This window comes from Lipotes vexillifer, unplaced genomic scaffold (genome assembly GCF_000442215.2).
Source record: "Lipotes vexillifer unplaced genomic scaffold, Lipotes_vexillifer_v1.1 scaffold134, whole genome shotgun sequence".
Lineage (NCBI taxonomy): Eukaryota > Metazoa > Chordata > Mammalia > Artiodactyla > Lipotidae > Lipotes > Lipotes vexillifer.
Window position 1 is genome coordinate 1,427,557 of NW_006787464.1, and position 14,660 is coordinate 1,442,216.

The window sequence follows — 14,660 nt, forward strand, 5'->3', positions numbered from 1 at the left end:
TAAACAGCTCACTCAACCCTCGTCTTCCTGGAGCTGATAGTAAAGACAAAGAACATAACAAAGTTTGAAAATGCTGTGATGTAATAAATATGGGGACTTTGAGAAACATATGCTAGAAGTATCTGCCTAGATTATAAGGGGGCAGAGAAGAATGAGCCAGAGAGAGTGAAGAGCATTTGCAAAGGAACACAGTCACATATAGACATTTGAGGACTTGAAAAGTTCTGTGGTTGGGAAGCTGGGGAATGATGAGAAATCAAGGTGGGTGAATAAGCAAGGGTTGTCCAGGGAGTTTGGACTTTTGTAACTGCTAATACCTAGTTTACTTTGTCTCTTCGCTGTCACTCTTGTCGGCATTCTTGGTGATTTCAGCATCAATCTGGATGATCTTCAATTTCTTGAAAGCTTTACTTTTGCTCTTCTCTTTTGCATCCAACCTAGCTTACCCATTCTCATGGATCTTGTCATTGCTGATAAGCTTGCTCTTTCTCTAATCTCAGTTTCAAGGATCCCGCTCTTTGACCATCTGTCCCCCTACCCGTCATGTCAGGCCTATTCCCTCTGTCACCTCAACCTCAGGAGTAAATCTCCATGCCCCTTGGCTCTGCTCTCTGGGCCCTTGGTTCTGCCCTCTGAGTCGCCTTCCATTTTTTATGAAAAGTTACACATCTCTGCAGCTGAGTAGTTTTCTCAGCATGCTTCCGGTTGGCACAGTTTTGGGAATCCAGTGGCTTTGTTTCATTTTGTACTCCTTCAGTCTAAGCTAGCAGTGTTTCTGCTACTGTAATGCTCTCACAAGATCACACAGCCTCCTGGGAATCTTACTGGGGTTCACTCCATTAGATAAAAGCCCGCAGGTCTCTTAGAAATAAGCCCTTCTCTGCCTTCTCTTTGATTTTTGCTTAGAAGCCATTTCAGACATCCTTAGCCATCTGGAGAAGCTGGGAATTTTACAACCCTCAAGTACTAATTCCTTTGTTTAACAGCCCTTTTGTCAATGAATATCTCTCCTCTTGAAACAGTAAGGAACCAAGAGGCACTTTCAGCACTTGTTTGGAGATCTCCTGAAATAGATCACCAGATCAGTAGGCACATTCTACACTGTCCACAGAACTGCAGATGTGTTACTTAGCTTTCGACCAGGATGTAAGAAAGATTCCCTTTCCTCCGGTTTCCAATATCATGTTCCTCACTTCCTTTCGTGTCCTCACTGGCAGTGTCCTCAAACTGTAGATTTCTACTAACAGTCTGTTCAAGGTGTTTTAGGCTTTCTCCATCATGCCTCTCCAAATACTTCCAGCCTGTGTCCATCACCTAGCTCCAAAGCCACACCCACATTTTTAGCTATTTGTTATGGCAGCATCCAACTTCCAGGTACCAATATCTTCCTTGGCTATCTATGCCATATGATAAATTACCCCAAATTTAGTGGTTTAAAACAACAATCATTCATCATTTCACAGTTTCTGTGGGTCAGGAATCTAGGTGCAGCTTAGCTGGGACATCTGCCTTAAGGTCTTTCACAAGGTTGCAAAGCAGATGTCAGGTAGGAGTGCAGTTCAACTTCAGGAGGATCTGTTTCCAAGCTCACTCCCTAGGCTTCCAAGTTCCTCATGGGCCACTAGGCAGAAAGCCTTAGTTCCTCTCAGGCTGTGACTGGAGGCCTTCTTCAGTTCTTTGTCCTGTGTATTCTCCATAGAGCACCTTACAGCATGGCAGCTGGCTTCCCTTAGAGAGAGCTAGAGAGACCCACTGATGACCTTGTTTTTGATTTTCACTGGGAAAGCAGGAGGTGGAGGGGGCGGGTTCAAGTTTTTGCTTTTCTCACCAAAATCTACCAGCCTGCTCATGTCAGTGCCTATGCAGTTTCCTTGTTTTCCTTAATTGCTGATGAATTCTCTGGGTTCCAATACAAAATGAACCCTTTCTTCTGTGTTTTGAGTCCCATCCCCTGTTGTCACTCAAGCACTTTGTTCTGGCAATTATCCCCTCTCTCTCCTGCATCATCAAGTTTTCCTCTCAGCCGATATACACACTGCAGTAACTCCCATTTAAAACATAGATTTCCTTGATCACACATTTCCATCAAGTAATCGCCCCATTTCACTACTCCCTTTAAAGAAAACCAAGTATTGAACTATGTGAATACATATCTTCAGAAGTTAATATAAAAAGTCAGCAAAAGTGACTTCTGGCCATGAGGGAATAATAAGTTCTAGGACTACTCTTCTGTCCTAAACAACTAGAAAAGTCGATAAAAGTAGAAAACATCTATTTTCAGATATTGGACAAAGGCAGAACAGAACGTGATTCCTGAGAGGAGGAAACAAAGTAAGTTCTATTTTACTCAGGTTTTCCGGGCTGGAGGCAATTTCCAGGACATGGCACAAAGCTGGGGAACTCAAGCAGAGCCCAGCAATATTGCTGAATTGAGGAGACAGAGAGAAGAGTTCAGAGGGTAAAAGGGGGCTTGATTCATAGGGCAGGGTACCTGAAGCAGGGAGGTACACAGGAATTAGTACTGGGGTCCCCTTGATTCTTTGACCGAATACCCATCTGTCTATGATCTTGGGCAAGAAAACTTCTAGGAAGAGAACAACTACCAGGAGCTGTAAGCTAAGCAATTCCCAGAGGTCACACAGGGCGAGGAATAATGAAAGTTTCCAACAGGGAGACTTGGAGAGACCTTGTTGAATATCACTGACATTCAGTAGAAACCCCATAATAGCCACACTTTAAAAGTGGGGCCAGATTAGCCCTAGAGTCAAGGCTATTCCATACTCCCCCCAAAAGAGCTTAAAAGAAGCTTAAAAGGTTCACACTTAAGTCACCCAGGTAACTTAGCTGATTGCCAGAACAAAATCCAACATTCTTTAAGGCAAAACAACATAATCCAGTACTCAATTGTAATATTCACAATGTCTGGCATCCAGTAAAAAATGGTACATATATGAAGGAAGAGGAAAATATAACCCCAAAAGAAAAAGTAGACAATAGAAGCAGACCCAGAAATGGCAGAGATAATAGAATTAGCAGACAGTTAGTTTTAGCATGCTCCACATGCTCAAGGATATAAAGGAAAACATGAACATAATGAGGAGAGAAATTGACAATATAAGAAAGAACAACTGAAATTTTTAGAGAAGAAAGATGCATTATTTGTAAACAAACGTGCTCAATGTTAATTGGGACATTTTAGGCATAGTGTTATTTAATTAAGAAACAGTGTGTGTAGGCCACAGTGCTAGGCTCTGTGAGAAGTACACTTTCCATTCTTTCTCTCTTACCTTTTTTCTTTCCTTCCCCCTCCTTTTTCCACCTCCCTCACTCCCTCCCTTCCATCCTTCCTTTCTTCCTTCCTATCAAGATGGACTCATGGATTATTATTTTATTTTGTGAGCTATATTTAGTTACTATCAATATTTATTTTATTGCTCACACTGTCCCATATTTGGCAGTGGGTGCTTATGTAAATTGGCCTCTGTGTCCTTTTCATGTGTTAGATCTTTTTTTTTTTTTAAATAGGACTCCTTACTTTCTAGCACTACAAGATGTTTCAGGTTGATTTTATACTTTTCCTGCTCTGACACGGGAATCAGCCATTTTTCCAAGGAGGCCTGATTCCTTTCTGTTGGAGAATGATGTTTACAAAGTGGTATCAGGGGGCTAGATGCTCACTGTTACCTGGGTCGTATTGTTTCTAGGCCCACTCAGCTACATAGTTATATGTATGCATACACACAGTACACACATAATGTGTATATATAATACTCACAAGTCTATATTTTTATATCTCTCTGTATATACACATATTAAAAGCATATTAAAACCCAAAGAATGTTGGATTTTGTTCTGGCAATACTAATGTCTCTTGTTCTAGTTCAAAACCACAGGATCTATCCTAGCCTTTCTTTTCTTTCTTTTTTTTTGTAACTCCTTTTTCTAGCAGTGAGAAACCTTGCTTCCCTTTCCAACAATATATTACCTAGTTGCTCAGTCCTAGAATACACACAAAGTAGTTTTGGAATAGCTAAGCCATACCACCATAGAAAACAAATAGGGTAACTAGAGTGCAATGTTTTTTCAGACTCATTTTGCCTTTGCTAAAATTCTGTGTTCTGAAGTTAATTAAGATATCCCCTCCCCTTCCGCCTCAGGTGGTTGTATTGTTAACTTATTGTACATTTAGGTCTATTTGTTTTCTTTTGCATTCCTTTTTTATTTTCTGTCTTTTTTCTTCCTCCCTCTCATCCTTGTTGATTTTCCATTTGTTTGGTGATATTGTACATCTCACGAGTACTTTGTGTTTTACAGAATGCTTCTTAAATTTGTCTCCTTGATGAAATACATCTAAGTCAACTTCTCACCTGGGCCTAATTCATGAGGTCTGGACTGGATTTGCATTTCTATCAATTTCCAGATGATGCTGATGTTACTGGCTTGGGGACCATACTTTGAGAACTGCTGGTCTATGACACTCATTAAAAACAGATTCCTTGGCCCCAGACCTACTGAATTTTCCATGGAGGGTCCAGGAATCTATTATGATGAGACTAGTCTGGGACACTAACCTGTTCTTTGAAATTACTTGGGATTGGTAAACTAGATTTTGGGGAGTAACATTTGTATAGGTTACCAGTCTGAGATTTAAAATGTGACTTGATTAAATTATACACAAAGCTAATGCTAACTTTTCCAATTCTTGTTTATTGGTTTGCCCACTATGTTTTGCTCTCAGTTTATGTCACAATCAAGAACACTCATTTGGTGTTATTCCTATAATAATTTAGTATAGATCTTTGCTTAGAGAAACATTAATATATTCATAGAAAAATTTGAGGGGAACAAGTAATTTGATCAAAGGTCAGATGTTAGAATGTGCTTTCTATAAACCATTTGTGGCTAAAAGATGAAATTTCAGTACTAATTATATATCTAATTTTTGAGTAGAAATATTGCCAAAATTGTGAAATTTGCAAAGAAGCCAAATTTAAAATTTATTTGACCATTTTTTTCACTATTTTCACTTGCAAGTAAAGTTTACTCACATATAGAGAAATTAAATAGTGACACTGAATTTGTGTGTGTGTGTGTTGGCAACGCATAAAATATTTTGCTGCGTAAACATTTTTCAAGAATTTCAGAAATTCTTAAGTTTTGGTTATTTTAAGCCGGTGTATCTCTTTCTTATTTTAAAAATTTGATCACCATTTTAACTTATACTACTTTAAAATTTTCATGGTTTAAAAGTAGCATTATCAAAATTTTAAAGTATCATTTGATGTTCATAAATACTTAAAACTTTTTTTTTTTTGTGGTACGCGGACCTTTCACTGTTGTGGCCTCTCTCATTGCGGAGCACAGGCTCCGGACGCGCAGGCTCAGCGGCCATGGCTCACGGGCCCAGCCGCTCCGCGGCACGTGGGATCTTCCTGGACCCGGGCAGGAACCCGTCTCCCCTGCATCGGCAGGTGGACTCTCAACCACTGCACCACCAGGGAAGCCCCTGATGTTCATAAATACTTAAAACTCTCAAAAATCTTTTGGAAGGTAATAGAAGTTCTTATGCTGACTTTGGCAAGTAACAAGGCTGGTGTATTACAGGTTTCACACAAACTTGGAAAAACTGCTGTCATAAATATGAGAAATAGCTAATGTTTTCCTCAAGGAAAAAATAATTTGAAATAGTTCTGTAATTCTCTAATATTCTGATTTATAGAAATATTAACGTAATTCAGATTATAATTATTCTTTAGTTGTGGCCATTAAAGTCTTTATCAGTCCCCTAAATAAAATGACAATGGTAAAAGTGAAACTTATCTTGTAATGATAAGACAACTTGTAATGGTAAGACAGCTTGGGTGTAATGAAACGAGCACTGAACATGGAAGCATGAGACTTAAGATGAATTCCAGGTCTACGTTCTCTCTGAGCTCGGTTTTTTACTTGTAAAGTAGGTGATATTAGTTCCCTCATAAGAGAACTAATAAGGTGGTTTGAAAAATTGAATTAGTGATCCTCAAGGTGATTCGTGTACATTACAAATATGTAATGAAATTTGATGATATATTTAATGTGGTTTCCTTATTTTTGTGTCTTTTGCCCATCAAATACCCACCTGTAGGGAGTACAAAATGTTTTTGGCCTATAGCTAGGATTAAAAGTTTTTTTCTTAAAAGTCTAGAGAGTAAATATTTTAGACTTTGCCCACCATACTGTCTCTAGCACAACCTTGTAGTCACAATTAATATGTAAATGAATGAGCATGACTGTGTTTATGGACACTGCAATTTGAATTTCATATAATTTACATGAATCATGGAATATTCTTCCTCTTTTCTTTGTATTGTTTTAAACCATTGATTAATGTAAGAAGTCCTTCTGAAAACGGGTGTCATTTGGGCTGCAGGTTTCTCACCCCTGTTTAGAGCATTTGAGAACTATGTTTAGGTTCATTCTTAGACTTTCATGATGGGGTTGTCTGTTGGAGTGGTTTGGGAAATTACTGAATGGAGTTTGTTTTTTTTAAAAAAACACAAATTTTGAAATACTACAATATATGTTGTATATATACATACTATATAATATATAATCATTATTATGAATATATATATTTGCATATATTTAAATTGTAAAGAAAATGAAAATAGATTGATTAAGTAGAACACAACAGTGAAGTGGTAGAGAAACCACAGAGTTAATTTCATTGGTAATCAGCCGTATTCTACAAATGTCCACTGTATTTAGAAAAAGATCGCATTGGTGAGACCATGTAAAGTAAGACAGTGCAATTCTAACTTTTCTTTTTGTTTTAAAAAAGAAAAATATCACCAGAATTCCCTATCCTTTAAAAAATATTACTGGAGTATATGTGTCTTGTTTTCTGTTCAGTTCTATTTGTGGCTTAAAATTTGGGAGTTCTTCAGTCAAAGCATAATACAAGCTGCAAGCATATTTCTGACATAAATACCACAATTCATTTAATTTGTTCCATACTTTTCTGATAAAAGCTTTTATTTTAATATTTGAAAAACACATAAAAGCCATGGCGTGATATTCTTAAAAATAACATTTCATTGGATTTGTTTAAAGATTTAGATAAAGTTGAAAGTGCTAAGTCATTCCACCTCCAGTTCAAAATGGAATTTCATGGGTGTATAGCCCTTTAAAGTTTTAAAAACTACTTTTATGGGGCTTCCCTGGTGGTGCAGTGGTTTAGAGTCCGCCTGCTGATGCAGGGGACACGGGTTCGTGCCCCGGTCCGGGAGGATCCCACGTGCCGCGGAGTGGTTGGACCCGTGGGCCATGGCCGCTGAGCCTGCGCGTCTGGAGCCTGTGCTACACAACAGGAGAGGCCACAACAGTGGGAGGCCCGCGTACTACCAAAAAAAAAAAAAACTTTTATGTAATTGTCTTTTATATTCACAACAACTTAGTAAAGACAGATGGTTCAGGCATTTTCTCTGTTTTACTGTTTAAGGAGACCAAGGCTCACAAAGATGAACTTACTTGTCTATGGTCTTATGGTTCATAAGCAAACAGAAAAACCTGATTTAGGTCTCAATGTTAATTTAGTGTGCTTCTTACAATAACAGTATCCCTTCCACAGTGCCCAGGATATTGCTTTGCACATTAAAATATCTTGTAAATGTTGTTTCCTGATTGATGTTTTTTTTTAGGACTAAAGGAATACTAAAGTCTAGCTCAGGAAACTTGAAAAATGTATCATAATTCAAAACACTTAATAGTTCGTGGGGTGTGTATGGAAAGGTTAGGGTCCGTTTCTCTCATGTGTTTATACCTGAATACTCATGTATAGGCTAGTTAGCACAGTTTCTAAAGCAACACTTTCTCCACATTGAATTTTTAGTTAGTATATTTAACTCTTACAGCTTTTTCCTCCAAAAGGACTGAGGTCTTTTCTGAAGGCAGTGATCATGCCTAAATATTAATACTCTCTCCCTGTCCCCAGGTTCTTTAAAAAGCATGCAGTGGCTTGGATACGAGGCAGCAGGTGTTTATGGACAGAATGGGGGTAGCTCAAGCAAGACAGGGAATATGAGGCATGGATACCCCCCTGCCCCTGCCATGAACTTCCACCCTAAAGTCTTCTCATTTATAGCAAGGCTTAGACTCTCCATGGGATGAGGCAGATTAAAAAAACAAACACGAAAAAAATCAGAAATAACAACTGTCTGTGTCTTGGTTGCATGCTGTTATTCTTTATGCCTTGAGTTGGGAAACCCTATAAGATAATTACAGTTATTTTTTAAAGTTAACCCATTCATTTGTAGGTTTACAGTGATAGGCAAAGTATTGCTTAAAAATTTTCCCTAGATTTCCTTTTTTTGTAAACAGCTTTTTTGACATATAAGAATATAAAATAAACTGTACATATTTAGTGTAAACTTATAAGTTTTGATATATGAAACCACTCATAAAGTCTTCACCATAATAAAGAAAATGAATCTATTGTCAATCACAAAATTTCTTCTTGCCCCTTTGTAATCCCACCCTCTACTCCTACCTGTGGTACCCTACCACCAGCCCCTCCTCCCATCCCACACTGTCCCCAGGCAATGACTGATCTGACCCTTTCTGTAACCAAAGGTTTCTTTGCATTTTCTAGAATTTTATATAAACGCATTCCTACAGCACTTTTGTCTTGCTTTCACATAGCATGATTATTTTGAGATTCATTAATGCTGTGTGAATCTACTGGCAGTCCATTCCTTTTCATTGCTGAGTAGCATTCCATTATATGAATATACCACAGTTTGTCTGCTCACCTATTGATAGATAAATGAGCTGTTTACAGGTTTTGGCTCTTACAAAGAAAGCTGCTACAATTCTCTGTACTTGTTTGTGTACAGATCTCTGTAAGGATATATGCTTTTACTTCTCCTGGATGAATACCTGGGAATGGAATATGTAAATTATATAGTAGATGTATGTTTAACAACTTAAGAAATAGCAAAACTGTTCTCCAAAGTTGTGTCATTTTACATTCCTACCAGCAGTGTATTAGAGTTCCAGTTCCTGCATACCTCTTCAATATGTGATATGATGAATCTTTTCAATTTTGACCATTCTAATATGTGGATAGTAGTATTTCATTGGGGTTTTAATTTGCATTTCCTGAATAACTAGTGATTTGGGGCTTCTTTTCACATGCTTCTTTTCATTCTGTGCATTCTGTGGAGAAGTGACTATTGACATTTTGGCCTATTTTTAATTGGATTTTTAAATATTATTTTTGAGTTATGAAAGTTCTTTATATCTTCTGGATTCAAGTCCTTTATTAGAGAGATGACTGGCAAATGTATTCTCTCAGTCTATGGCTTGTCTTTTGTTATTTTTTATCTTTCACAGTGTCTTTTGAAGAACAGAAGTTTTCAAACTTGATAGAAGTCCAATTATCAATTTGTCCTTTTTCTTTTTTAACATCTTTATTGGAGTATAATTGCTTTACAGTGGTGTGTTAGTTTCTACTTTATAACAATATCAATTTGTTCTTTTATGGATCATGCTTTTGTGTTGCATCTAAGAAATTCTTATCTAAACCAAGGCCACAAAAAATTTTTCCCATATTCTCTTCTAAAAGATTCATAGCTTTAGACTTGACATTTGGATTGATGATCCATTTTGAATTAACTTTTAAATCTGGTGGGCGGTATGGATTAAAGTTGCTTTTTGGGGAGGGGAGCATGTAGATATCCCACTGTTCCAGCACAGTTTATTGAAAAGATTACTTTTTCTCCACAGAACTGCTTGTACCTTCATAGAAAATTGATTGTACATATAGGTGCTGGTCTCTCTTCTGTTCCATTAATCTATTTTTCTATCTTTACACTCATACTCCAATGGCTGATTATCATAGCTTATTAGCTGTAACTTTTTGTTTTATTACTTTAGTGGTGGCTTTAGGATTTAGAATATAGGTCTTTGACTTATTATAGTCGAACTGATATTATACCTCTAGCTGCTATTACACCACTTTGTGTATAGTAGAAGAACATTACAACTGTGTACTTACAGATCTCCCCCTTCCCCAAGTTTGGTACTAATGTCATACATTTTACTTCTCCTATGTTATAAACCCAACACTACACGGTTATTATTTTTGCTTTAATGAGTCAATAAATATCTACCCTTTTAGTTAAATTTCATTTCTTTGTGTGGAACCAGACTTCTATCTACTATCATTTTCTTTTTGCCTGAAGGACTTCCTTTAGCATTTTTTATAATGCAGGTCTGATGATAATGAGTTATTTCCATTTTGGCGTGTCTGAAAAAGCCTTTATTGCACGTTCATTTTGAAAGATATTTTTACTGCACATAGGGTTTAGGATCACAATTTTTCTTTCCTTTCAGTACTTCACTGTCTTCTTGTTTATATTATTTCTTTTTTTTTGCGGTACGCGGGCCTCTCACTGTTGTGGCCTCTCCTGCTGCGGAGTACAGGCTCCGGACGCGCAGGCCCAGCGGCCATGGCTCACAGGCCCAGCCGCTCCGGGGCATGTGGGATCCTTCCGGACCAGGGCACAAACCCGTGTCCCATGCATCGGCAGGTGGACTCTCAACCACTGCGCCACCAGGGAAGCCCATTGTTTATATTATTTCTGATGCCTAACCTGCTTTAACCCTTGTCTTTGTATTCTTGTTATAATGTATCTTTTTTCCCCAGGTGCTCTTTAAGCTGAGTGTGCAGAATAGCTGCCCTCAATTTGGATATTGTGTCCTACATTTTAAATATATCCAGTGCTTTCACATCTGTGTTAATATTTAGCTCTTCTTTTTCCATATAGGCTTGAAGTATTAGAAGAGTCACCTCTGCTCCCCCAGAAAAGCAGTTTTCAGATTGTTCAGTGCAACTGCAGTGTTCATGAATGTTGTGAATGTCATGTGCCCGTGCCAACAGTCAAAATCAATTACACCCTTCTTATGTATTTGAAGATCACATCTGGTGGAGTAATTTTTCACTCACCTCCAATGTCCGTTCAGCCCATTAATGTTGGTAAGTTGTGCATAAAAAAGATAATAGATATCAACATCAGTCATACAAAAAGGTTGAAGATTGCTTACAAAATTTTTCACTAGCTTATCTTGCTTTGACCAACACTCTAAAGATGGTAAGTGTAGTTCTAGGGAGTATTAAAAGCAGCTTCTGGAATGATTTAACAGCAGTATAGATATCTCTGCAATTGTAACTTAAATTCTTTTTGAAAACAGTTTGATTTCTTTAAATCCTGGATCCGTCTAATGGATATTTATTGCTTGGTTATTACTTTTTGACATCTCGGATAACTATTTCTGAAAATAATTGAAAGCTTGTTTTTACCTGAATTTATGCCTTCAGTAAGCATTTCTTAGAGGCTCATGGGTGTCAGCCACTGACCTAGGAACTGGGGAAACAATGGTGAATGCCTCACAGAACAGGGGCAGACTGTAGTGGGCAGAGAGAAACAGTAAAAACGCAAACAAATAATTTGCTGTACAAATCTGACCTTAAGAAAAACTCAAATAATAGGCAAAGGCCCATATTTTCAGTGCAAAGATTCCCCAAATTTATTTGATCAATAATATAATTACATATATTCAGTGTATTCAGTTATTTAGTGTGAATAATATAGGTGAATGTTAACAAACTATTGACTCAGTTTTGTATGTGTATATTAAATTATATATTACATATGATACATAATTTAACGGTATTACTATTTTACATTTACGTTTCCTAAAACGATTGTATACAAACTCTTTATATGCATCTCTGCATCATTGTTTTTGACATCACTAGAGCCACTTTTCCAAGTATCTGACACACTTTCCCACACATCTTTACCTTCACTTCTGTCTAAGTTACTGAGGAAATAACACTTTTTGAATCTGCATGACATCATATTTAACATTAGGACTTTAAAATAACTTGTCCTTTAGGGATATATTTGTGATCTCCACAACATAATTACAATGATATCCAAGGAATTCAGTCATGACGTTGTACCACAGGGAAAAATACAAAATCTATAAAGTATCATCATTTTCTCTTTTTAAAACCAGTTCTATCAGGTGATTTTTAGAAATATTTAGAGCCAGCATTGCATTAAATTGTTTTTAAAAGTAAAGTAGTTAAGAGAAGTTGCTGCGATAGACTTTATAAGAACCTTAAAAATGATTTTGTCTTATTTTGGATAATTTTGGGGAAAAAATCTTGCCTTGTATTGGGGTATATGTGATAATATCTAAAAAAGTGCTATGAGAGAAATAAGAGAAGTTGTGTGATGGAGAATGTCAGGTGTAGGGGCTATTATTTCAGTTATAGATGTCCTCTTTTAGGAGATAGCATTTAAGCTGAAAAAAAAGAGATAGCCATGCAAAAACAAAAGGTGCTCCAAGCAAGAAGAATAGCACTCACAAAATTCCTGGGATGGAATGAGCTTGGAAGTTGGAAGAACCAAATAGAAGACTCTTTTGCATGGAGTGAATTAAGTAGGAGAATATTTAGAGATGTGGTTAGAGAGTCATCTGGGTCCAGGTCATACCATAAACCAGGGTTACAACTTTTGGATTTTATTCTAATTGCAATGGAGGCATTTGAACCAGGAGAGTGATATGATCAAGGGTGTGTGTGTAAACATGCATATGTTTAAAATTTATGCTGTATGTGAAGAAGGAAATTGATGAGGAAGGAAGGAAGGATAGTTGCAAGAGTAGAAGCAGAGGAATCAGATAGGAAGCTGTTGGAATTGTCCTGTTGGCTTAGGGTTGTTGCAGTGGAGAAGTAAAGAAATGATCAGTCTTGGGATCTATTTAGGAGATGGTACTGACTGAACGTTCTAGTGGATTGGGTATGGAGTGTGAAGGACAGAGAGGAGGAATCAAGGATCATAGTTAGGCTTGGACCTGGGTGGTACCAGAATAATGGTACCAGATGCTGAGATGGGGATATTAGAGAGGATTAGGTGTGTGACATATTATGTTTGAGATGCTTATTAGAAACCGAAGAGATGTTGAGTACGTAGTTGGATATATGAGCCTGGAGTTCAGGGGAGATATATATTTGGGAGTCTCTAGCATACAGATGTTTATGGGATTGTATGAGATCACATATTTAGAGTCCAGTGAGAGAAAGACTGAGGGATGATCAGAGAGAAAAGAGGAGTAAAGGAGTGTGGTGGCCTGGAAGCCGAGTAAAAAAAATATTTCAGCTACTCACGGAACAAGCAGTAGGAATGCTGCTGAGAGTTGGAGTAAACTGAATCAGACAGTTGACTTTGGATTTGGCAAAGTGTAGTGACCTTGGTAAGAGTAGTTTCAGTGGACTAGTGAGAAGAAAGACCTGATCAGAATAGGTTGCTCAGGAAAATGGGATGCAAAGCGGAGAAAGTGAGTATGCCAGCTCTTTGGAGGAATTTTCCTCTGAAAGAAGCAGGTCGATGGGGTCTGGGACTGAGTACATAGGGGGTCCAGGGAAAGATTTATTTTTAGATTTCTAGTATGAAGACATATATGTATGAAAATAGGAAATGTAAAATAGTTTATAATTTTATGATTTGGTGTTTGGTGTCTTTGTTTTCTGTCTTATTGGTCATGAGAACTCAGTGAATTTCACCTGTTGTTTCTGGACTTCAGGGTTTAGATATCCCTGCTTTAAAGTAACTAAAATTTGTAATATGTCACAGAAAGTAAAAACTTCATTAACTTTGACTCAAGGAAAGAAAAAAAACTATGACTAAATTCATAAGAATATGGAATGTATAAAGAATGTGCCATTTTATTTCTTGAAGATAAAAATCAGTAAATATTTCAATGTAATGGTGATTTCTGTGTTCATGAGTAATTCCTGTTAATCACAAAAATCTTGAAAGCATAGAGATGCACAAAGAAGAAAAATTATTTTATTCATTTATTATCTACTATTTTGGCATTTATTTCTATTTTAATATGTATTTACAAATATCCTTTAATTTGTAAATTTTAATAAATCAGAAATCCAAGTATAGATGTTGTTTAATAAACTTTTAAAATTAACAGTATTAAACATTTTCAGTATTCTTCTCTAATATGATTTTTAAAGGCTGTATAGATTTCCCTTAAAGGGATGAATCATTATTTATTCAATCAATCCTTTATTGTAAGATGTTTGCATTGTTTCTACAAATGATTTAAAGGTTATATTCTATGTTTAAAGCCACACACACACACACACAAATCTCCATGTATGAATATATACAAATGCATAGGCGTACGTAAAAACACATATACACATGAACTCAGAAATTACAAACTGAGTTAAATACCCCATTAGGATAAGAAACTCCATCCCCATTTCTGGTCACAAGCCAGGGCCTGCTAATGCTGTGTTTACTGCATGTAAACTGTGCATGGTTTGGGCTATTTGAATGGGTATATCTGGATTTGTTGTATTTTAAAAGTAATAAATATACTGAATTTGCATGCATATTTACATGAATTTGCATGAATATGTGCATTGATTTTTGCATGCAAAATTTATATGCATTTTCCAAATAGTGCTCTGTAATATACTTTTTCCACTTGTCATTTGCTAAAACAGTGCGTTTTGTCAGGGGAGGATTCAAATAAGCATAGCAAAAGCTAGGTTAAATAAAGTAAGGCAGGCTTTTTTACAGCAGGAA

At 36.8% G+C, this 14,660-nt stretch overlaps 1 protein-coding gene across 2 annotated transcripts in view; it reads left to right on the plus strand.

The window, feature by feature from the left end:
- LEPR (leptin receptor) overlaps window positions 1-14,660 on the plus strand; it is a 189,810-nt gene that overhangs the window by 122,419 nt on the left and 52,731 nt on the right. For both annotated transcript variants that reach the window (XM_007460085.1, XM_007460086.1), the window contains exon 6: window positions 10,809-11,017. In XM_007460085.1, the coding sequence (XP_007460147.1) occupies window positions 10,809-11,017 (209 nt within the window). The remainder of the gene's footprint in view (window positions 1-10,808; window positions 11,018-14,660) is intronic.